Source organism: Callithrix jacchus, chromosome 1, assembly GCF_049354715.1.
Source record: "Callithrix jacchus isolate 240 chromosome 1, calJac240_pri, whole genome shotgun sequence".
In the NCBI taxonomy this organism is placed as follows: Eukaryota; Metazoa; Chordata; class Mammalia; order Primates; family Cebidae; genus Callithrix; species Callithrix jacchus.
The window spans coordinates 169396014-169421344 of NC_133502.1; the positions used below are offsets into that span (position 1 = coordinate 169396014).

At 38.8% G+C, this 25331-nt stretch overlaps 1 protein-coding gene across 1 annotated transcript in view; it reads right to left on the reverse strand.

Annotated features, from left to right (window-relative positions):
• Positions 1-25331, reverse strand: part of C5 (complement C5) — a 107291-nt gene that overhangs the window by 34909 nt on the left and 47051 nt on the right. Inside the window, exons 21-28 of the mRNA XM_002743261.7 lie at positions 19553-19780; positions 18319-18379; positions 13799-13888; positions 11924-12136; positions 11414-11489; positions 5001-5160; positions 4483-4578; positions 2926-3097 (exon numbers count right to left, since the gene is read on the reverse strand). Coding sequence (XP_002743307.2) covers positions 2926-3097; positions 4483-4578; positions 5001-5160; positions 11414-11489; positions 11924-12136; positions 13799-13888; positions 18319-18379; positions 19553-19780 — 1096 coding nt within the window. The remainder of the gene's footprint in view (positions 1-2925; positions 3098-4482; positions 4579-5000; positions 5161-11413; positions 11490-11923; positions 12137-13798; positions 13889-18318; positions 18380-19552; positions 19781-25331) is intronic.

The following is a 25331-nucleotide window of genomic DNA, read 5'->3' on the forward strand; positions in this document are numbered from 1 at the left end:
ACCTGTTTTTTTATTTTTGTGTATGTTTTGAGACAGGATCTTGTTGTCACCCAGGCTGGAGTGCAGTGGTGTGACTGTACCTCACTGCAGCCTCAATCTCTTGGGCTCCACCTCAGCTTCCTGAGTGACTGGGACTATAGGGGTGTGCCACCATGCCTGGTTATGTTGCCCAGGCTGGTCTCAAACTCCTGGGCTCAAGCAATCCTCCTACCCTGGCCTCCCAAGGTACTGGGATTATAAGCACAAACCACTGCATCCGGCCTCAATCTTTATTTTAAAATCACACAGTACACATGTACTAGTAAGGGGAAATTTAGTAGAGTGGAAAGTGCAATTAACTGGGAATTAGTAGACCCAGCTTTTGGTCTTTCTTCTGTTACTAACTTACCATGGTCACTTGGGGCAAATTCCTTTAATTCTGTGTGACTTCGTTTCCTAATACCTGTATTATAGATAATACTTTCTTCCATGTAGTGAAACTCAAATGAAATACTAAATATAAAAGATTTTGTAAACTAGAAAGCACCATGCATATATAAAGGATTTTTGTTACTATTACTACTGACAGTAAAAAATAAATTGGAGAACTTTTCCTGATAGGAAAATTTACATCCTGGAAATTACGAGATTACACCTAAAGCCTTAGTTCAGTCTTTTATTATTTTTTTCCAATTGAAAGCACTCAAGACAGTTTCATACATGTAGCACTTTTCATAAATTAGGCTGTAAATTATATTTGTTATTTAAACCTGTAAACCCCAAATCTTTTTGGGAATGAACTTAAAAAAAACAGTAATGTATATTTGGAAATCATTTTTGAAAGTCAAAATTTTGATGGATATATTTATAATTCATAATTACATTATTTGCATGACCTTGAAAAAGATATTGACCCTTCCTCTCAGAGTCTCAGATTTGCTGTATTTTTATTTTCTTTGAGACAAAGTCTCACCCTGTCACCCAGGCTAGAGTGCAATGGCACGATCTTGGCTCACTGCAACCTCTGCCTCCTGGATTCAAGCGATTCTTCCACCCTAGCCTCTCAAGTAGTTGAGATTACAGGCATCCGCCATCATTCCTAGCTAACTTTTGTCTTTTTGTAGAGATAGGGTTTCACCATGTTGGCCAGGCTGGTCTTGAACTCCTGACCTCAGGTCATCTGCCCACCTTGGCCTCTCAAAGTGCTGGGATTACAGGTGTGAGCCACCACGCCTGGCAGATTTGTTGTATTTAAAATGAAGAGTTGACTGTAGGTTTTTAAAGAAACCCAGCTAGAAAAATTTTTGGATTATTAAGTTCCCTTCTAGCTCTTAAATTCTATAATTTTATGATCCATATCTCACAATACCCAAGACATTTCTTTTGTATTATTTTTTGAAGTATCATACAAGTGATTTTGAGGCATATATTAAAATACAGTCATTTTAAAATGACACAAATCATAATTTGTAGATAATCATAAACCTCAGTAAGATTTATAAAACTTTTAGAAAATCTTAGCTAGGAGAGGACTCTAAAGTGCCAAATCATGCCAATAATCACTGCTACTCTCTTTCCATTTTTTTTCTCTTGACCTATAGGAAGCTGTATCTTTAGTCTTCAAAACCAAACACATACTTTTATAGCAAACCTGGTAAAATATAAGTCACGTCATGCACTCCTTTGCTCAAAATCCCCGAATGGCTCCCCTTCTCACTCTCAAAGCTGAAATTAAAGTTCTAGGGCTCCTTCTGGTCCCTACAGCACGTTGCTGTGGATGAGTCATGGGAACTCCTCGCTCTGCGTGGAAGCAGCCCTAAACTAGGGCACGTGGCCAGGAGAGTGGAGCACAGGCTGGATTTCAGCCTCGATTCACTTGCTTCCTTAGGTGCTTTGTCCACTGCACAACTGTTTACGGAAGCCCTGAAGTCTCTCTAATGCTTTAGATGACCTTCCCTTGCTTCTTCACCTTTGCCTTCCCTAACCTCACTTCCTACTCCTCTTCTCACTCATCAGCAGTCACACTGGCCTCCATGGCATTCTTGGAGCACCAGGCATGCCCATGCCTCAGGGCATTTACACATTGTGTTCTCCACCAGGAACACCCTTCTAGATAGCCACAGGACTTGCTTCTTCACCTCCTTTCAGGTCTTGATGCAAACACCATCTTCTCAGTGAAACTTAAGCCCAGTCAGCTTGTCTAAAATTACAACCCATCCTCTCACCTTATCTTCTTTCCCTGCTTTATTTTTCTTCATATCAGGCATCACTGCCTATTCACAAAGCTTTACTTATTTATCATGTTTGTGTCTCCCCAGTTAGAATATAAGTTTCCTGATGACCTGGATTTTTGGGAGTCTGTTTTGTTTATTGCTTTATTCCCAGAGATGAGAATAGTGCCAGGTATATAGGAGGTATCCGGAGGATACTCGATGCATATTTATCAAATAAAGGAATAAATAGAGGACAGGCATGGTGGCTCAGGCCTGTGATCCCAGTACTTTGGAAGGCCAAGGCAGTAGGATTGCTTGACCCCAGACATTTGAGACCATCCTGGGAAACTCGTGAGACTCGTATGTGCAAAATATAAAAAGAACTGGGTTCTGTGGTGGACACCTATAGTCCCAGCTACTTGGGAGGCTGAGGTGGGAAGATCACTTGAGCCGGGAGATGGAGGTTGCAGTGAGTCATGATCATGCCACTGCACTCCAGCCTGGGTGACAGATAGAGAACCTGTCTTAAAAAAAAAGAATAAATATTTTCTGAATGAATACATGAATAAATGAATGAATAACAGCACACATTACTTTGTATTGTGATGGTTTGTTCCTTGAGGACAGAGATTGCACCTTACTCAAGTTTGCGTGTCACCACCCACTTCCCAGATTTAGCAGACTTTATGGCTTAGTGAACGCTCGTTGAATAAATATATGGAACAAGTTATACCTTTAACAAAAGCTTCTCTCTTCAAAGTTGAAACAATTGAACGAAACTGTGGGTGAGTTTTATCTCCCAGGGAAAGAGCGTAGGCAGCAATGGCCAATGTAAAGGTGCTCTGGGCTGGCAGTGTATTTTCAAGCAGAAAGGTGTCAGCTTTAATTAGAGCTGTGTTGATTTTCTGGAAACAAGAGCAAAAGATACTTCAGTTTCTATGCCAAGCAACCACCTATCAATTGATACGAACTACCATCAGGTCCGACTGTCCTGGAGTAGGCAAGATTGGGGGTAAAAAGAGGACTGACCTAATGGGAATGGATGGCTTCTCAGTGAAGCAAACCCCTCCAAGACAAGGAGCAGAACATAATCTTGGAAGAGACGATGAAATCCAAATCAGGTTAAGCTTTTTGTCTCTGAATTCTCACCTTCCTTTTAGAGGTTTTGTGCCTTCAGTTTCTGATTATACCACCAGACCTAGCCTCCAGGAAGAAAAGGTACCGAGTATAGACACAACTTTTATTGTGCCCTCTCCATAGTTACAACAGGCACACATGTTCAAAAGGAGGTACACTTTTAAAAATCAAAACAATAAGAAGCAGAAGGAAAGCCAAGCTGCCGAAGTACTTTTAGATCCTAAGAATGCCTGGTTAAATAGTCCCTATCACTAGTTCCGACACCACCAAAACGGTTTTGTTGGACAAGTGATCCAGGAGAAAGCCTGCTGCAATGCTGCTAACATCCTGCCTGGCTCCTTCTCTTCCCAGCTCCACATGCATCTCTCACCCTTGTGGCCACTAGGTGCCAACTGGTCCTCTAGGCTCCTGAGAACTGGTCATCATTGATTATTTTGTCTTGTTAGGCATTTGAAACAAATGGAAAACAAATGGTTTTGTTTTGTGATTCCAGTTCTGCAGATCTCCTTGAGATTTTCCATGTCAACCCTGATTTGAAGGACACATCTAATTGACTTCTGATTTGCAGGCAGGAGTATTTAACCTCAGCTCAGGAATCATCTCTTCCCAGACGAGGGTATCACCTCAGTTAACCTTGGAAATCTATGTTGATTCACTTACATGGATCATCACTTTTCTCCCCGTTTCCAAGCAAGTGAAACAGTACAATCAAAGAAGCACACTTGCTGTTGTGTATCCTCAGTACTTGCATGATAGAGTGCTTTCACTATAGGATAACAGTGACATATATAGAGCAGGATTTAGGGGAGATAAGAGAGAGAAGCAGGGGGCACTGGATCATTCTCCCATCACAGTCCCAGCTGTCAGTTTTAGACCCAGCTCTACAATTTATTAGCCTGTGACATCGTACAATTGAATTCCCTTTACTTATAGTCCTCAGCTTTCTCAACTGTCGATGAGTAGGTTGGACTAGGTGGTCTCTAATTCTATTATAGTTCTGAAATCTTTCAATTCTGGAGTTTAAGTTATTGGCAAGTAATTGAAAAGAGGGGAAAAGAAGCTTTTGAAACTAAAGGTCTTCTGATTGGTGGCCCCTCCAGTATATAGCATAGGAAGAGATGATGGGTGTTAGAGAAAGAAATCTCTTACTTACCTCCAGGGGGCATATATCAAAAGCCTTTCTAATTCCAATCACAGTAAAGGCTGTAAGATATAAATTGTTTTCTCGGGCTTCAACAGGCAAGGTACCCTAAAAAGAAGCAATGTTTTAAAAGGAAAGTGAAATGGTGTCTTTAAAGTGAAATGACCTGGTTCTACTCAGTGTTTTAAGCCTTATCTCCCATTCTTTCCCTTCATGCACTGCAGGTGGACTGCTTCCCATTTCTCAATAAGCCCTAGGTCTATCTCACTTGAGTGCTTTCACTTGCTCATCTCCCTCCACCCCGTTAAATGAGATGTCTAAGAGATACTTCTCTGATCTCTAGTGAACTGTCTGAAGATCGCTTCACTTCAGTATTATGGGAAGACCTTTGTATTTTTTGCTTGTTCACAAAAGAAATTTCTTGCCGAATTACATTTTTTTCTTTCTTCTTCATCCTCCCATAATCAGATGAGAATAAAACTCAAACTATAAATAAAACTATTGCTAATTTCTGCATTTGGTTTTCTTACCTGTAATTTTATTGGTTGATACTGTGAGTTTTCCTTGAAAGATCCATTATCTAATTGATGATTCTCAACCAGCCATACTAAAGAATTACAAATTGAATTTTGGTTCTGTTCTACATATTTATTTACTTGTCCGAGTACTCTTAAAGCAAAAGCTGTTAACCTTTAAGACAAAATCAAATAAATAAATATTTAGAACACTGAATCCATTTTGGCTTTCAATTAGTTTATACAACTTTATTCTTTAAAAGAAGATAACATTTTAAAATACACAAGTTCAAAGTAAGTCACCATCTTACAAAGGAAGGGAAGATTTTTGGAATATCTCCAAAACATTCAGTAAACAAATGTGAATAGCACATTTTCTGTGATTACAACATTGTTAGCTAGCACACAGCTAAAAATTGATTCCTGATGAGAAAAGCATTACACTAAAGTTAAAGATAACAGAGGTAAAAATAAATAGTTTTGAGTCAAGGCACTGACTTAAAACATGAGACAAGAAAGTGTAAATCATAAAATTCTAGACTGTAAAATTTGTATACGCCACGGAATCTAAATTCCTGAGGCCCCAAGTCCCCTTTCCCAATGTCCCTGGAGTGTTTATCTCACTTGTCCTTGAGCGCTGCCACTGACACAGAACCTACTACCTCACAGGAAACTTTAATGATCATGATTGCCTAGTCAAAAAGCAATTCCAAGTCTCTATTAATACCCATCGAAGAGTATCAGAGAGGACTGAATGCATTCCCCATAACATCTCTTCACTCTCTCAGTCGCCTAGGAGCCTCCACTCCCCAGGTCCTCAAATATCTGAGACTCAAACCACTTGATTCGCCCTCCCACTTCCCCTTAATTTAAAAATTTGTGTTTCTTTCTCATTTTCATTTTTAAAATGTATTTTAAGCATTTTTAAAGAGGTAAAACCCTCGTATGATTCAAAAATACAAAAGTGAAGCCTGGGCATCATAGTGAGACCTTGTTTCTACAAAAAATGCAAAAACCTAGCCAGGTGTGGTGGCATGCACCCATAGTCCCAGCTAGTTGGGAGGCTGAGGTGGGAGGATTGCTTGAGCCCAGGAGGTAGAGGCTGCAGTAAGCTGAGATTGTGCCACTGCATCCAACCTGGATGACAGAGTGAGACCCTTTCTTAAAAAAAAAAAAAATCAAAAGCACAAAGGGATATATAATATAAAGTCTCTAACAGTCCCTGTCCCCTCCACCTTCCAACAGATAACTGTTGTTTCTTATGCATTCTTCCAAATAGTAGATATAAGAATATAGCCTTCCCATCAACTTTTTCATCCCAACACACTAAAATAGTGGGAGAATATTTACATTATCCTGTGCTTGGCCTTTTTTCATTTAGTAACATGCCTTAGAGATCTGCATTAATACATAAAGTTTCCTCATTCTTTTACAAGTCATTTTATACATTATATTACAATATTTTGGTACAAATGCACCAAAGTCATTTAAGCCATTTCCCTTTATGTGGATATTTAGGTTATTCTCTAATTGCTTTAATTATTTTTAAATTATTATTATTATTTTTTGAGACAGAGTCTCCGTTGCCAGGCTGGAGCACAGTGGCGTGATCTCGACTCACTGCAACCTCTGCCTCCCAGGTTCAAGCGATTCCCCTGCTTCAGCATTCTGAGTAGCTGGAACTACAGGCACCCACCACCATGCCCAACTAATTTTTGTATTTTTAGTAGAGATGGATTTTCACATGTTGGCCAGGATGGTCTTGATCTCTTGACCTTGTGATCTGCCCCCCTTGGCCTCCCAAAGTGCTGGGATTACAGGCATGAGCCACCGTGCCTGGCCTAAAATTATTTTTTGATATTAATTGGAACTTGCCCCTCCACAACTAGGTGCCTTTTCCTAATTCTTTCTCTAGAAATATCAGAATTTTATTTTCTATTCTGTTGACTGAGCTCCTCTTTTTTTAATCCCCTGCACTGCTCTCAAGGAGGAGAAATACTTCTACTGGTTGCTCAGGTTCAAGGACACTCACATTTTCAAAGATTGGCCCACATTTTATACTGGGTCTCTCTTGGGATTTTGGCTTTTGGAAGTCTCTGTTCTTTTAGCAGGCTGGAAAGACATATGAGTACAGTCACATGGCCAGGCTGCCTTTCTACTTATCAGATATTTTGGCCCATTATGTACCTTTTCTATGCTTTAGTTACATCTTTGGAAAAAAGCAATAGCAATAAATCGAAAAAATGGACTCATCCTTTGGGATCAGTTATAAGGATTACATATATAATTATACTTAAAATAGTTATGGATTATAGTAAGTAATCAATAGGTATCAGCTTTTACACTTTTTTTTTTTTAATAGAGTCTCACTCTGTTGCCCAGGCTGGAGTACAATGGCACGATCACAGCTCAATGCAATCTCTGCCTTCTGGGTTCAAGCAATTCTCCTACCTCAACCTCCCTAGTAGGTGGGATTACAGGCATGCACCACCACACCCAGCTAATTTTTGTATTTTTAATAGAGATGGTGTTTCACCACGTTGGTCAAGCTGTTCTCGCACTCCTGACCTCAGGTGATCTACCCGCCTCAGCCTCCCAAAGTGCTAGAATTACATGCATGAGCCACCACGACAGGCTTTTATAAGCTCTTACTCTTATCTCTCTTTCTCTTTGGAACTCTTGGGTGCCTCAGTCCTAGAGTCCTTAAGGAGTGCGGGGTCTAGACAGCTCTTCCCTAAAGGTGAAGCAAATATAACTTGCTCTAGCTTTTTGCATTCTCCCTTTCCCACTGACCTGTCTCTTGGGAGACTGCCCTGAAATTCAAATTTTAAGTGTGACTTGGAGGAAAAAAAGAAAAAGTAGGCTATTTGATTTGCTTTTGTTCCCAACCCTAGGCTACCTCTACAAGTTCTTAATATGGTCTAGTTTAGTTCCTCATGTTTTACAATAGGGTCTGGAACTAAAAATTTAAGAGTAGAAAAGAATTTTTTAGTCACCTTGAAGAGAAATCTGTCAAAATCTGATAAAACTGTAAATATGTATATCTTACGTTCAGCAATTCTATCTTCTGGGATATAGAGATATACCCTCCTGGGATATAGGGATAGGAGAGAAACTCGCACACATGCAGACAAACAGACATATGAAGATGTGCATTATCACATTGTTTGTAATAGCAAAAGTTGGAAATGGCTGCCTGTCAAGATAGGAATGGATAAAGAATATATACTATGTGATATATTTGTAAAATAAAACACTACATGGCAATGAAAAGGAGTGAGCTATATTTACCTATACTGTTAGATCTAAAAAAAACTAAGTATTAAAAGAAAAGGTAAGTTACAGAATGACAGATATGAAAATAGTTACAATCATTTAGAAATACAAAAAGGGACTGTGAAGGCATAACTTCATTTTTGAAGTAAAACAGCCATTCTCTCTTTTACAATGCTTAACTTCCTTAAACAATGCTTGCTTAAGAATTCCAGGAACTAGCCATGAGATAAAAATCAAGGTTGTGAAATGTCCCCTGGAGAAGAAAAATACTGAGTAGTTAATCTACAAACCTGTTTCAGTCTAGCTGACCACTAGATGGCCCATTACTCAAGATAATAATCAGAACAAGACACGCTGACCTGCACGTAGCTAATTCCTGCACATAGTTTTCCAAGCCCCTTCCTCTTTAAAATCCCTCTGGCCAGCCTGGGGCATTCGGGATAGTTTTGTGAGTCTAGTCTGCTATCACCTTGGGTTGCTGCCCTCTGAACAAACCTGCTTTTCCTCCTACCAACCCTTGTCTCTTGAGTTTGGCATTTGAGCAGTGAGCAGCCAAACTGGAGTTAAGTTACATCTATGTGATTTCATGTATGTGTATAATATAAAACATTAAAAATGTTCTGGAAAGATGCATAAACTCATGATAGTGAATGCCCATGGAGGAAGGAAACAGAAATAAGATGGAGGCTTGTAGTTAAACAGAAAACTTCAATATCCATAATGTCCTCTTAAAAAAAAATAAATAAAGACTAATACAAAAAACGTTTATAGTCAACAATTGGGGTTTTGTTAATATGAATGGTATTTGTACTTTTAAAAATCTTTGTATTTCTCAAGAAAATTTGAGGGTATTTAGGTGCTAGACATTTTCTTCTATGTCTATTATTTCTTTGAAGGAACTTATGGAGTTGGGTCTATGTTTCTTGCCCCAGACTGTTGAAAGGCTCTGAGTGTCTCCTGAGAGGCTGCTGAACCTTCCTGTGGGGCTTTCTGCTCTCCAAATGGGTTGCCATTTTAGACATAGATCTATTTCCCAGGTCCTGCTGTGGCAGTTTCCAGACTTCATTGGCACTTACTCCCACTCCTGCATCGTGGGTTATCCTCTGGTTGGTGTGCTGCAGGGGTCTACGTGTCCGTTTTTTAATATATAATTTTTACATATGTTTATTTTGTATAACATATAATATATAATTTTAAATATATAATACAATTTTTATTATTTTATTAAAGACAGGGTCTCCCTATGTTGCCCAGGCTGGTCTTGAACTCCTGTGTTCAAGCCATCCTCCTGCTTCAGCCTCCCAGAGTGCTAGGATTACAGGTGTGAACCACTGCACCTGGCTCTGTGTATCTTTTAAAGTGCACCACCCACACATGGTCAGAGCTAATTCTAAGGTATAATCAATGGAACCTGGTAGCTGATCAGAGATAAAGCCAAAAGGAAAGGAAGGAATCAAAAACCAACTGATGATTCTGACATGATCGATGGGGGACAAAGGGCAAGGTGTGGCTGTGCACTGAGTGAAGAAACGGAGAACTGTATCTGAGAAAGAAAAACATGAATTTGGTACATATTGTTTGAAGGGCCTTTGTCTCCCAAAAACCTAGAAATGTTAGGATCTAGGACATTTCCTAACTTCTTAGGAAAGAACTTAGGCCTTGAGACATTGATTAGGGAGGCATTGGCCTAGATGTTATGAAAGTCATGGGCAAAAATGAGATTGTACCAGGAGAGTTTACAGAAAATAAGAGAGCCAAAGACAACTTTCTGGAAAATCTCAAGAGTTAAAGAAAAAAATCTAAAATTAAAGTATTATAGGTTATAAACTCCTTAAATATGTTTCATATAGAACCTACAATGCAGCTGGCACATCGTGTCTATTAAACATTTTGTCATAGCATGATGGTTTTGTTTTTTGAGACAGAGTCTCAATCTGTCACTAGGCTGGAGTGCAGAGGCTTGGTCTTGGCCCACTGCAACCTCTACCTCCCAGGTTCAAGTGATTCTCCATCCTCAGCCTCCCAAGTAGCTGGGACTACAGGTATGTGCCACCATGCCCAGCTAATTTTTTAAAAATTTTTACTAGAGATTGGGTTTCATCATGTTGGCCAGGATGGTCTTGATCTCTTGACCTCATGATCCATCTGCCTTGGCCTCCCAAAGTGCTGAGATTACAGGCATGAGCCACCACACCTGGCAGGTATTTTTTGAAAATAGACTGCCATGTGGACTCTTAATTAATTCACACTATCTTTCCCTCAAATCATCATAATTTTGGAAGTTATGGTTCATTGAATAAATACTTACTGAGCATCTACTATGTGCCAGGTACATACCAGGCACTAGGGATACTTAGGACGTTCCCACATGGAGCTTACAATTCAGTGGGGGAGATAGACAATAGTGGAATAAGCAAGAATGTTAGTAATTATGCTGAGAAGAAAAAAAAAAGATATGAAATATTGGAAGGGGAAGGGGTTGCAGTTTTAAACATTATGATATAGCAAGGCCTCCCTGAGGTGACATTTGGTAAAGACCTGAGGGAAATGAGAGCCAGTGATGCTGATACCTAAGGAGAAGTATTCCAGACTGAGAAAACAGTCAGTGCAAAGGCCCTGAGATGAAAACATGACTGGTGTGTTTGAAGAAGGCCAGTGGGGCTGAACCAAGGGGAAAGAGAGTGTAGGAGATAAAGTAGGAGACATGAGGGGGAGCCAGATCATACAGAGTTTTGTAAATCACGATAAAAATTTTGTTTTTTACCCTGGGTAAGATGGGAAGCTCCTAAATGGTTTTGAGTGGCATGATCTAACATATGTTTTAGCAGGATCACTTCAGTGGCTGTGTCGAGTATAGACTGAAGAAGATCCAGGGCTGAACCCAGAAGACTAAGGGAGGCTAGTGCAAGAATCCAGGCAGGAGAGGAAGGTGTCTTGGAACAGGGTGGTGTGGTGGAGTTGGTCAGAAGTAGTCAAATTCAGGATATATTTTGAATCCATATCTGCTGGATCAGATATGAATTGTAAGAAAGGAGTGAAGGATGACTAGGTTTTTAGCCTGAGCAACTGGAGGAATGGAGTTTACATTATGGTTATCCTTCTTCAGTTAATTAACCACTATGTGAAAATGCAACTCAAAATCTTCTACTTACCAAGTGCTAGCACTTCCACCCTTCCACACGCTGTAAGAATAGTCAGCATTTTTGAAGGACATAATGCTCACCATCCCTAAGAGGAACAAGAAAAAGAACACAGTGCTTCACTGACCTCTGTTTCTACTCAGAGAACACTTTATCAGCCCCTGAGAATGGTAAGCTTCCTTTGGTCTCGGGCAGAAAGCATAAGCTCTGTGGCCAGCATTGAACTTCCTGAAGGAAGTATATGAATTGCTGGAATTGGGAATTATCAAGAAGAACATTCTGATCTCATTCCAAGAGGAAGGAAGTGTTCTGTACTTTGGAATGCAGGTGCCTTGTCTCTCATCCAGGCATTTTGGTAAGTTAAGCCAAAATGCTACAGAAATAATCTTTATATAGTAGAGTTCATCTCATGATTTTTTTTGCTAATATTCTCTTATGAAGTTTTCTATAATTCACAACTTAAATACTAGTGTAATTAAAGTTTAAAATCACCCAATTTTTATGTGAAATTCATTTTTTTACCTGCTTTTAATTTTTTCTTCAGGTTCTGCTTTTCAGTTAATGAGTTAGGATGAAAAATGTTCCAATGATTCCCTGCTTCCAGATAGTGAAAAACATAGAATACTGGGACAATGCTCATCAGCTCCGCCTCTGCACTCCCTTTGGGGAGGTGGGTTAGGATATTGATGCCTTCCTGGCTTAGAACTGCAGAAAAGACCTCACCTATGAGCAGTCCTGAAACAGAAAAGATCAAAGTAGACACAACTGCTTTTTATTAACTTCTAACAGTACATTTTGAAGAGGGAAGAACAACCAACTAGAGATGGTTCTTCCCTTTTTATCTAGGCAGTTGACTTGCTTCTCAGAAATGGGGTGAGTAAAAAAGATCTGGTTAGGAATATGAATTTGAAAGAAACAGAAAAAGACTTTAAAAATCACTAAAATATGGTGGTAGGTAATGTAATACAGTAGACTGATTGCTGCAAGAGAACATGGCAAATTAGTTGTCATTCAGCCTGAGAGCTTTAGACATCATAAACCATATTTACCAATCTTTTCCAGGAAGCAAAGCAGAGAGTCTGAACAGGGAGTGCTGACATGACTCTGTCTATAACTCACTGTGCAACTTTGGACATGTCACTTTCTTTTATATCCAACAACAGGGTTGCACATGATTGAAAGGATCCTTTTCAGTACTAACATTTTGTGATTCTAAAGTTTGAAATAAAATGTCATCAGGACATTCTACCATTTGGTAATATGTTATTGAATCATAAAGCCTGGAGACTAGGGAAAACCTAGTCACTTGTGCAAATATCACTTCTGCAAATGTAACTGAGTGAGGGAGAACCCATACTATGGTTTGAATGTATATGTCCCTCCAAAATTCATACACTCAAGTCTAATCACCAAGGTGATAGTATAGAAGGTGAGGCTTTTTGAGAGGTGACTAGGTTATGATGGCTCTGCCCTCATGAGTGGGATAGATGAGGTGTGAGGAAGTTGTTCACCCCTTTTTGCTCTTTTGCCTTTCCACTTTCTGCCACATGAAGATAAAGCAACATGTGTCCTCATGGAAGCAGAGAGCAGCCCTTGCCAAATAACTAATCTGTTGGTGCCTTGATCTTGGACTTCCCAGTCTCAGAACTGTGAGAAATAAATTTGTATTCTTTTTTTTTTTTTTTGAGATGGAGTCTTGCTCTGTGGCCCACACTGGAGTGTAGTTGCACAATCTCGGCTCCTACCTCAACCTCCCAAGTAGTTGGGATTACAGGCACGAGCCACCATGCCCAGCTAATTTTTGTATTTTTTAGTAGAGATGGGGTTTCATCATGTGGGCCAGTCTGGTCTTAAACTCCTGACCTCGGGATCCACCTGCCTCGGCCTCCCAAAGTGCTGGGATTACAGGCATAAGCTACCGTGCCCAGCCTAAATTTGTATTCTTTATAAATTTTGTTATTTCGTTATGTCAGCATAAATGGACTAAGACAACCCCTCCAGGACTGGTACTTCAGCAGAGTAGTCCTGTTCTCTCCAGGCCATGTGCAGGCCATAAAGCCTTCTCTGGAGCAGGACTGGCCCCTAAGACCATACAAAGTTCTTTAAGTCTAGAAGCAACTGCACCCCCACTTTAGAGACATCTTTGAGCCAATGACAGTCCCTACGTTCCATCATGGGAGTGTGAAGCTCCATGTATATCAGGCAGTTGGAAGAAGACAGTGGGAAAAGTGAACAGAGGTTTGAAAGTGGGGTGGGTAAGGGTAGAGCACTCCTAAAGGTAGGTTTGTGTGTGCTACTGAACGCAGAAGTGGAGAAACAGAATAATCATGAGGATATTTGATTTCTGTTTGAAGCACCAAGTGAAATGAGAAATAAAAATGGCATTTGTTATTTTACCTTTTATACTCAAAATCCTTTTGATTTTTGTTTTGGGGACCAAATCTAATGGTATCCTGTATGGGAACTCCTTTCGTCTGCTCATGGTACCTGTAATTTAGAAAATTTGGATTTATACAGAGTTTCCAGGGAAAGACTATTTGCAGATTATTTATAGTGTATCTACTTTCAGATAATTTTTCAAAATAAAAGACTCTTTTATAATTAGACTATTAAAATTTTAAAAGAAAGTTAAAAATCATCAAGGACTTTGATCAAACCCTATGCTTGTGTAATCTTATTAAATAAAGCATTAAACCTGGCTGTAAGCTTCCTGGTCATTATAAGATGTGAAATAAATAGGTTATATAAATCTTATTCCCCAGCAAAATATAGCATGCCATCTTGCCCAAAGAGAGAAGATTGTTCCTGGAACTGAAAGCCAAGAATAACTAACATGCAATTTCTTAGTCGAGGATATATTGAACATTAGCTCCACAGGGAAGTATGACCTGAAATTCTTTCCACCTTCCCTTCCCAGTCTAGTTTTGATACTTTTTAATCTACAAGCAAAACAACAGAGTTTTAGCATACTAGTATCAGATAATTTTTCTGTTGTGATCACTGGTTTATGTCCAAAAAAAGGTAACATTTATCATTCTACTGATAGAGTACCAAGCATGCTACTAATTGAATTAGTTGAATTTCTTTAATTGAATTATTATATTGGATCCTCACAACAACCCTGTATGTTAGGTCCATTTTCATTATTTTAATTTTATAGATGAGGAAACTGAGGCTTAGAAAATAATGTGTTGAAGATCACAGAACGAGTTCAGGTGGAGCTGCAATCTGAACTCCATTTGCTGCAGAGCCCATACGAGTCACCACAAAGAGAATCCACCTCGCATTGTCCTGCTAAGAAAGTGCTTTGGGGACAGGAATCATTTCTCATTCCAGTTGTAGTTCCAGCACGTAGCATAGTCCCTGGCATATGGAAGATGCTGAAGAAAAATGAGTCATATTTTGAAATTTAAGAGACAAGCCATGTGGCTTTCCTAAAAATGCAGGAACATTCCTCATAAAACTTCTTTCTTCATTAGCCCTTGATAAATGCAGAGGATATATCGAAATAAAACTCAGTGAAGACATTTAAGAGGTTTGCAATGTGGGTGAAAGAGCATGGAGTTCAAAAAGAGGTTACTATGTATGTGATACTGGGCAAGATTCAGCCTTTCTTAGCCTCAATTTGTTCATCAGTTAAATGGAAATAACAATATTTTCCTCAAAGGATTTTTGTGGGATAAAAATAATATAGACATCACGCCTGTAATCCCAGCACTTTGGGAGGCCGAGGCGGGTGGATCATGAGGTCAAGAAATCGAGACCATCCTGGTCAACATGGTGAAACACCATCTCTACTAAAAATACAAAAAATTAGCTGGGCATGGTGGCGCGTGCCTGTAATCCCAACTACTCAGGAGGCTGAGGCAGGAGAATTGCCTGAACCTAGGAGGCGGAGGTTGCGGTGAGTCGAGATCGTGCCATTGCACTCCAGCCTAGGTAAAGAGAGCGAAACTCCATCTCAAAAAATAAATAAATAAAATAATAATAATAATACAGACAAACAGCCTGGCATACAATTCATGCTCAGTATATGGGACTTACTACAGATAGCTTTGATATTATCCTAGATCTGCTCCTCTACCATTTTCCCCACTGAAACCTGCTCTTGACTATTTCAATTCCATTGGTAACTCTATTACCAGATGGAAAAGGTAAAGAGAAAGTTAAAACTAAGAGAAGTTAATTTTACTCCTTGTCAGTAATCATGATAAAAGACCCATCAAGACATCACATAAAAAGGCAGATTCCAGAGAGATTAAAACATTTTCAAGTCAAATCTACAAAATTAATAGACTATCTACAGCATCTTTGTGAACTAAGGGAAGAGAAAGACCTCTTAAAGATCACCTAAAAAATATATAATCATAAGATAAAATTATGATGGATTTGACTACATCAGAATAAAGAATTCCTTTTCAAAACCCATGAAGGTTTGTTGTTGCTCAAAGAAGTATATAAGAGACAAAATCAATAAGGAATTTTAAAAAGACAACCCAAATGTAAAATTTTAAAAAGTGCAAAAGGTATGAATAGGCAATTGACAGATGGGAAACCCAAATGGACAAGTATATGAAGAAATGCTTAAAATCACTAGTAACCAGAAGAATCCAAATTGAAACAATAATGAGATATTGCTTTATACTCATCAAAGATGCCACATTTTAGAGAGGCAAATGTGGTTGATGAGGTTGTGGAGAGGAAAACCCTCAAGCACTGCTAGTGGAAGTATAGCCATTTTGAAGGGCAATATGACGGAACTAAATGGCATTAAATGTGTTTATACCCTTTGACCCAGCTCCTGGATATACAGTCCAGGTAAATGTGAACACGAATTTTTCAAGGAAAATATATTATATATACAGCAATGGATAAAATTCACTAGGGGATGGATAAAATGGTGAGGAAACATACTCTGAAATTCTATGTAAGAAAAATGAATTAAATATACCTATAACAATAGAGATATTACTATATACAGTTTGCTCTCCCTCACTGATACATTTTTCAGATTTCCTTTAACATCATTGTCCATTTATTTTTCCAAATACATTTTAGCATTTTTAAAAAAACCAAACCCTGTAAAGTATCATACTTGTAAAGCAACTTCAATATATAAATACTAGAAGTAGGCCAGGCACGGTGGCTCACACCTGTAGTCCCAGCTACTCCAGAGGCTGAGGCAGGAGAATTGCTTGAAACCAGGAGGTGGAGGTTGCCATGGCACCACTGCACTCCAGCCTGGGTGACAGAGTGAGACCCTCTCTCAATAATAATAATAATAAATATTAGAATATTAATAAAATATCTGAAATAACCTTAACAGAATTTTCATCTTTTTCCTCTTTAGCTCTCTGGAAATCAGGAAAGCTGCCTAAATCTAAGTTGCCTAAAATGGTAAGGGAAAAAAGTTATATGAAAAGATTGTAAAGAGGCATAGATTTTTGTTTTAACCCAGATTTTCTCTAGAGAGATTTATTCCCAGATAAAAGACCATTCCTATCCTGTGGCCCTGATGTTCACACCTAAGATGAGTAAAACAAGACTGCTCTGGAAAATTGTTTGCAATAATGTCAGTATAGGAAGCATCAGTGGTGGAAAAAGAGAGAGAGAGAGAGAGAGAGAAAGAAATCAAGGACACAGTGGTTTATGAGGTTTGACATAATTGCATGAGGCTGAAACCCTCAAAACTTGTAATATCTCTACAAGATCATTCACAATGGGCAGGCTGGGAGGAGGTCTGTGTGCAGGAAAAATTGGAGAAACAAGTAAGCATGTGGACATATGTATACAGATGGAGTTTTATTTTTAATTACTCTACTGAATCAATACTCCTCAGTTCATGATACTCAGCTGAATTAAAGTGTAAAGGGTATTAATTCTTTGCTTTCCCAGAGGAAATGATGCTGATGATAGTGGTTATGATCTGTAAGTAAATTTTTTCCCCATTGCTATATCACTGAAAGGAAACAAAAATTGATACAGCTTTAAGATAAATTATAAGTATTTAATAAGAACTATAGTAATCTGTCTTCTTTAATTGAAAAGAAAAGAATGGTTAACTGGGCACATCCTAAATTTCATGAATATATGTATATGTATTTAGGCCTTGATTAAGGACTCAAATGTTTGAAAAATTCTAGCTTTGGGAAGATTTGTGATATCTCAATTTAAGGAAAAGCAGGGAAGCAGGAGCAATGAGGAATGGATTTGTTAAGTGATTAATCAGCATTACTATGTTTTCAAATAATGCATATTCGTTATGTAAATTACTTTTTCTTAGGTGTTCTTTGGACTGTTGGCTCAATAATAATATATTATAAGTTATTATTGTGACGGATAGAACATGAATAACATATAAGGGAAGTCATGCATTTATCACTATTTCAAGGCCTTACATTCAAAATTAAGGAATTGTTATTGTTGTGCCTCAGTCATTCAGATTATAATAGCTGTTCTATAATGCTGTCAAGAAAGTGATCTAAGAAGTGGATACATCTTTTTTTTTTTTTGAGACAGAGTCTTTCTCTGTCTTTCAGGATGGAGTGCAGTGGTATGATCTTGGCTTACTGCAACCTCTACCTCCCAGGTTTAAGTGATTCTCCTGCCTCAGCTTCCCGAGTAGCTGGGACTACAGGCACCACCCTTCCCCACCACATCTGGGTAATTTTTGTATTTTTAGTAGAGGCAAGGTTTCACTATGTTGTCCAGGCTGGTCTTGAACACCTGACCTCAAATGATCCACCCACCTGGGCCTCCCAAAGTGCTGGGATTACAGGCGTGAGCATGCCCAGCCAGAATTGGATACTTCTGATTCTAGACAATTCACATTCTGAAAAATAGTGCTTTAAGTTATATACATACTTTAACTTCTAAAGCAAAAGACAACATATAAAATAAAAAATCATTTTGCCTACCATAAATACCCCTAGGATCCAAAGTAACGCCAGAATAGCTTTCCCTTTTGACACCTTCTGGCTAAAATAAAGGCAGAAAACATTCAGTTAAAAACATAATTAAGTTTCTATAACCTGAATTTCCTGGATCGACTTTTCCAACTAAAAAATTCTTTTTCTCGGAGAAGGCAAACTATGTAAAAATGCTTACATGCATAAAAGCAGCAATAAGATTTTATGGCTATTTGCATATTGACCAGAGCATACACTTAAATGGAAGTTATTTATAAGTCATATAATTGTTTTAAGTGCTTTGTATGTATTAACTCATTTAACCTCTAAAAACCTCTATGAGGTTGGTTCTATTACTCCCGTTTGACAGATGAGGAGACTAACACACATGGAAATCAAGCAACACCATCATACTGCTAGGAAGTGATGGAGCCAAGATTCAAGGCCAGGCAGCCTCGCTCCAGAGTGCACAGAACCACAATGCAAGGATGTATAGGACTGTGCCTTGCGCAAAATAAGTTGGTACATGTTTACTGAAGTGAATTTCATAGCTGAAAACAGAACTCAGAGAGTGAAGAGCCAGGAAGACCCAGTCTGTCATTAACTGGTCATATGACTCTTGGCAAGAATCTTGTCCTTTAAAAAGTACTATTATTTTTAATTTGTAAATCATACTTATATAAAAATATTAATGTTAACAACAGGAATACAATTAACAGACTGAGTAAATTGTACTCAACACATGATACTTTTCTTCCTTTTTGGGCCTGTTTATTTGTTTATACAATGGAAAGTTTTCTAGACTATAAGTTCTTTAAATTCAAGGGTCATGTCTTATTTATTGTTTTATCTCCAGTACCTTGCATAATGTCCGGCACACAGATTTTAAGATGCACTTTCTGAATGTATTAAGGGAAAAACAGCCTGGAAGACATGTACCAATTGTTAAAATTGGTATCTCTGGATATGGGAATTATTGATGATTTTTATTTATCTGTGGTTTTTTAATATTTTATATTTTCTACAAAACAAATGTTATTGTTTTATTAAAAAATTTTAGGCGCAATTTCAGACTTATAGAAAAATTGCAAGAATAGTACAACAAAATCCAGAATAACCTCCAACCAGATTCCTTAATGCTTAGCGTTTTGTTAAATTACATTGTTGTTTTTCTCTCCCCCTCCTTCTGTGTCTCTCTTTTGCAATAATTTAAGCATAAGTTATTTAAGCATGTTTTTCTTACCACCACTCGTAATGTTTTTACTAAGATTTCTTTTCCAAATGAAGTGACCAGTGAAAAATTGATGTTGTGAAGGCCAGTTTCCAGAGGAAGCACGGTGAAGGTCACCAAGTGACTGGAGGAACCCTCTACTTTCTGGTACACACATTTGGAAAGCTTTGTGGCCTGATGATCAGTGGCTGGACTTCCCGACAAGCAGATTCCCTCCACAGCAGACATTTTAACACAGAACTGAAATACCACAAGTGAAGAATTATATCAAAATACATTTTTTTTTTTTTTTGAGACAGAGTCTTGCTCTGTCACCCAGGCTGGAGTGCAGCGGTGTGAACTCAGCTCACTGCAACTTCTGCCTCCCAGATTCAAGCAATTCTCCTGCCTCAGCCTCCCTAGTAGCTAGGATTACAGGCATGTGCCACCACACCCAGCTAATTTTTGTATTTTTAGTAGAGGTGGGGTTTCTCCACGTTGGCCAGGCTGATCTCAAACTCCTGATCTCAGGTGATCTGCCTGCCTCAGCCTCCCAAAGTGCTGGGATTATAGGCATGAGCCACTGCACCCGGCCTTGAAATATTTTATCTCTAAAAAAGTTTACCTTGATTATGCTTGTGTGGACACAAACTCTCCTCTTTAACAATGTTAAAATAATCCCTTAGATTCTAAGGCACAGGAGAAAGCTCCTTTCAGATTTCCTAACATAGATACACAAGCTGTTGTAGAGTTTAGCAATGCAAAGAGACGTCTAGAAAAGTCAATACTGTCTTAGACACATCTTACCTTTCTCAGATTGTTACCTTCTAAATTAGGTACAGAGCTCATGCTGTTGTGATAAACTTGTTATCCTGTCTCCTCACATGTTTGTTTGTATTTCAGATAGTGGGAGCCTTAGGTTCCAGTACTCGTTCGTTTTCATCTTATTCGTCTTCATATTTTTTTAGCTCAGTCTCTGGTATTCAATAAATGATGGTTTCATCAAAGACTGAAAATTCCCTATATTGGCATTCAAGGCCCTGCCCATTATGTCCTCAGCTTATTTTTCTAATCTTATCAACTTCCCATTTGTATCTCATTTTACAACTAAACTCTGGCTCCAGAAACACCTGGATTCAAATTTTGGCATCCATCTTATTAACTAGTGATGGAAAGTGGTTGCATGAACTTTCTAAACCTCCATTTTCTCATCTTTGAAATGGGAATAATAATAGAGCCACCTGACTTCTGGCTCAACTAGTGAACATTTTTCGTCTTCCCTCCAAATTCTGGTGAACTGATAAAATTGAGAACTATACCCAAAAGAATAAATCCATAAAATCCAGAATAAATCAAGCAGTTAAACAAGAGAGAGCACCAGCTATTCAGCCACTAATTTTGAGGAATTTCTTGAAATTAGAAAGTTCCTTTTCCCTCTTAACTGTCTTCTTGGGAAACAACCACCAGGATGGGAGGGGCCAGAGCAAAAGACCATAGGATCACCTTCAGCCAATGATTTCCTTAGGACAGCAGGGGTAGGGTGGGGAAGGATAGATATAGAAGAGTCATTTAATACAATTCAACATAATTGCATTATAAAAACTCTTAGTAAATTGAGACTAAAAGGAACTTTTGAAACTGATAGAAAATATCAAAAACAGTGGTTCTGGTTTCAGTAATAGCCAAATAGCTCATATTGGGCAACCCTTCTGAAAAATAACCACAAACTCTAGACAAGACATATATTAGAACAAACAAACAAACTACCTGCAGATACCAGAGAGTGGAAGGGAAAGTGGTACTTGGGAGAAGGGAATGACACTGAATAAGTGTCCTGCTTTTTATAGCTTTACCCTGAGGGCAGGCCCCATTGGTGCCTTGGAGTGGCTAAAACCCCAGTAGAACCTGACATCATACTGGCTTGAGGAACTAAAGGACAAAGTAGGGAGTAGTCACCACAGCTGAATAGTGAAGGAGCTTCAAGGTGTGCCTATATCCTGGCTCAAAACTGGATGACCCTTGAACTGTGCACAGGACAGACTTCTAGCATCCCAGCTAAGGCTAAAAATACTGAACTGAATGCCAAATGTGGGTGAAGGGGCGGAAGGCAGCAAAACACACTGCCATGTGTGTACCTATGCAACTATCTTGCATGTTCTGCACATGTACCCCAAAACCTAAAACACAATAAAAAAATACTGAACTGAGATTTCAGAGTTTGGGACTGAATTCAGCCACTGTCTGCTAACACACACACACACACACACACACACACACACACACACACACCAAAGATCTTTAGAGGAACGTAATAGAATCCAGAGTCTACATAATATTTTTATTGATAAAGTCCAAGGTTCAATACAAAATTACTAGATATAAAAAGATAGGAGAGTATAACCCATACTCTAGAGGAAAGGTAATTAACAGGAACTAACCCCAAAATATCACAGATGCATTTGTTTCCTATTTTGATATGATGGAAATTCACTGATAATTTAAAGATTATGTAAAATATGGCAGTATAGTAATATGCATGACACTTTCAAATGCTGTCAAGTTACATATAATTGTGTCATTGCAAAGGACATACAAAAGAAATGGCAGGCTAGAGTTGGCCCATGGTCCATAAATTGCTGACCCTCGATTTAGTTCATAAACCAAAAGGATAAAGAGATGTAAAAGATTCAACATATGGCAGGTCTTATATTAATTTGTAAATTCAGGACAATACCTATTAAAACCCTATTATAATTTTTAAAGGAGAATTCATCAAAGTAATTCCAAAGTTTATCTAGCAGAGTAAATGTGTAAGAATAACAACATCAAAAGCATTTGAAAAGTAAGAATACCAGAGAATATCTGCCTAATAGATATAAAATATAACCACAAATCTACAGTACTTTTAATCAGTGTGATACTGATGTAAACAAAATAGAAGAGAGAATCTATAAATAGATGCACATATATGGAAATTCAATATATATGGGAGCAAGGTGACATTTTAAATCAGTGGAAAAAGATGAATTCCTTACAAATACTGCTGGATCACTATCTATTTGAGATTAACTCTATTTCAGATAAAAAAAAATCTAAACACTCATAAAAAGCTATAAAAGTACTACAGAAAATATAGAAAAAAACAGGATTTTTTTTTTTTTTTTTGAGATGGAGTTTTGCTTTTGTTGCCTGCTGAAGTACAATGGCACGATCTCAGCTCACTGCAACCTCCGCCTTCCAGGTTCAAGCGATTCTCCTGCCTCAGGCTCCTGAGTAGCTGGGATTACAGGCATGCGCCACCATGCCCAACTAATTTTGTATTTTTAGTAGAGGCAGGGTTTCTCCATGTTGGTCAGGCTGGTCTCAAACACCCAAACTCAGGTGATCCACCTGCCTTGGCCTCCCAAAGTGCTGGGAATACAGGCATGAGCCACCTCACCTGGCCAGAAAAAAACTGTTTTTTAAAAAAATTTTTATTTTAGGTTCAGGGGTACCTGCGCAGGTCTGTTGTATAGGTAAATTGCATGCTGCAGGGGTTTGGTGTGGATTGTTTCATCATTCAAGTAATAAGCATAGTACCCAATAAGTAACTTTTTTTATCTTCACCCTTCTCTCACTCTCCACCCTCAAGTAGGCCACGGTGTCTGTTTTGTGTCCATATATACTCAATGTTTAGCTCCCACTTATAAGTGAGAACATGCAGTTTTTTGTAGAAAAATGTTTTTAAAACTTGCCGTGTGAAAAGATTTCCAAAAACACCAAACTCAGAGGACATAAAGGAAAAGATCTACAGATTTTATAACACACAAATGAAAAACACTGTTAACAAAGTTAAAGACAAGTAGCAAATTAGAGAAAATACCAGGAACATTTATAATCAATAAAGGATTAATAGCTGTAACATACAAAGTGCTCCTGTAAACATAAAAAGTACATTTGTTGAGTACTTACTATGGGCTAAGTACTAAATTTACATGAATTCGCTCATTTAATCTTCAACTGTGAAATAGCTGCTATTATTATTCCATTTTTCAGATGAGGAAACTAGGCAAGAAGAAGCTAGGTAACTTACCCCAGAAAAAAGCAACTCGATGGAAAGCAAAAGAAAGGGTATTAAAGTAGTATATAGAATATAATAGAATACATTAAAGAAGAAATACAAATGGCCAATAGACAAATGAAATGAGGTTCAACATTGCTAGTCATCAGGATAGTGAAATAGAAACATCAATGACGAGAGAATGATCCAAGATGGCCGATTGCTAACATCCCGGGATTGCAGCTCTCAGGGAAGGCGCGGAGAACTAGAGGACGCCACACTTTCAGACAAATTCTGGTCACTCACGGAGCAGAAGATCCCGAGTGGAGGAAACACATGGGTCGCCAGCGCGACTCTCATGGCCGCGCAGCGGTTCCCCGGGCACCTCGGAGCGGCAGCTCTCGGAGCAGAGTAAACAGGTTTGGAGGACCCACACGGGCCCCCAGCAGGACACCAGAGCCGGGCGCAGCGGCTGTGAAGGCATCTCCGCGCGGCAGCGCTCGGCACAGAGTAAACGGGACCGGTTCCCCTTCTGACCGAGGTTTGGAGCCCTGGGAAGGCGGAGCCTACTATGGACACAAGAAGGAGCCTGACAGGAGAATCCTGGGCAGAAAAGCACCATCAGTTTTAACGCGCTGCTCTGGCCCTGGGAGCTAACAACCGGGACGCCCACTCAAGAGACCTAATCTGAAAGTTGGTAAATTCAAAGACGACAGGAGGATAAATTTACAATGACGGGAAGAAACCAGCGTAAAAAAGCTGAGAATACTCAAAGTCAGAAGGCCTCTCCCTCTAAAGATGATCACAGTTCCACATCAACAATGGAACAAGGCTTGATGGAGAGGGAGCGCATCCCAATGACAGAAGTACTCTTCAAGGAATGGATAATAACAAACTTCGGTGAGTTAAAAGACCATGTTGTAGCCCAACGTAAAGAAACTAGGAACTTTGAAAACAGGTTTGATGAAATCCTATTGAGAATAGACAACTTAGAGAGGAGTATGAGTGAATTAATGGAACTGAAGAATACAATACAGGAACTCCGAGAAGTATGCACAGGTTTAAACACTCGAATTGTTCAAGCAGAAGAAGGGATATCAGAGGTCAAAGTCCAACTTAATGAAATAAAACGTGAGGAAAAGATTAGAGAAAAAAGGATAAAAAGGAATGAGCAAAGTCTCCAAGAAATGTGGGACTATGTGAAAAGACCAAATTTACGTTTGATAGGTGTACCTGAATGCAACGGAGAGAATGAATCCAAGCTGGAAAATACCCTTCAGGATATTATTCAGGAAAATTTTCCTAAACTAGCAAAGCAGGTCAATATTCAACCCCAGGTAATACAGAGAACACCACAAAGATATTCCTCAAGAAGTGCAACCCCAAGGCACATAATCGTTAGATTCACCAGGGTTGAAACTAAGGAGAAAATACTAAGGGCAGCCAGAGAGAAAGGTCAGATTACCCACAAAGGCAAGCCTATCAGACTTAGAGCAGATCTCTCAGCAGAAACTCTACAAGCCAGAAGAGAGTGGGGGCCAATATTCAACATCCTCAAAGAACAGAACCTTCAGCCCAGAATTTCATATCCAGCCAAACAAAACTTCACAACTGAAGGAAAAATAAAATCTTTTATGAACTAGCAAGAACTCAGAGATTTTATTACCACCAGGCCTGCTTTACAAGAGCTTCTGAAAGAAGCATTACACACGGAAAGAAACAACCAGTATTAGCCTTTCTAAAAATATACCAAAAAGTAAAGAGCACCAACAT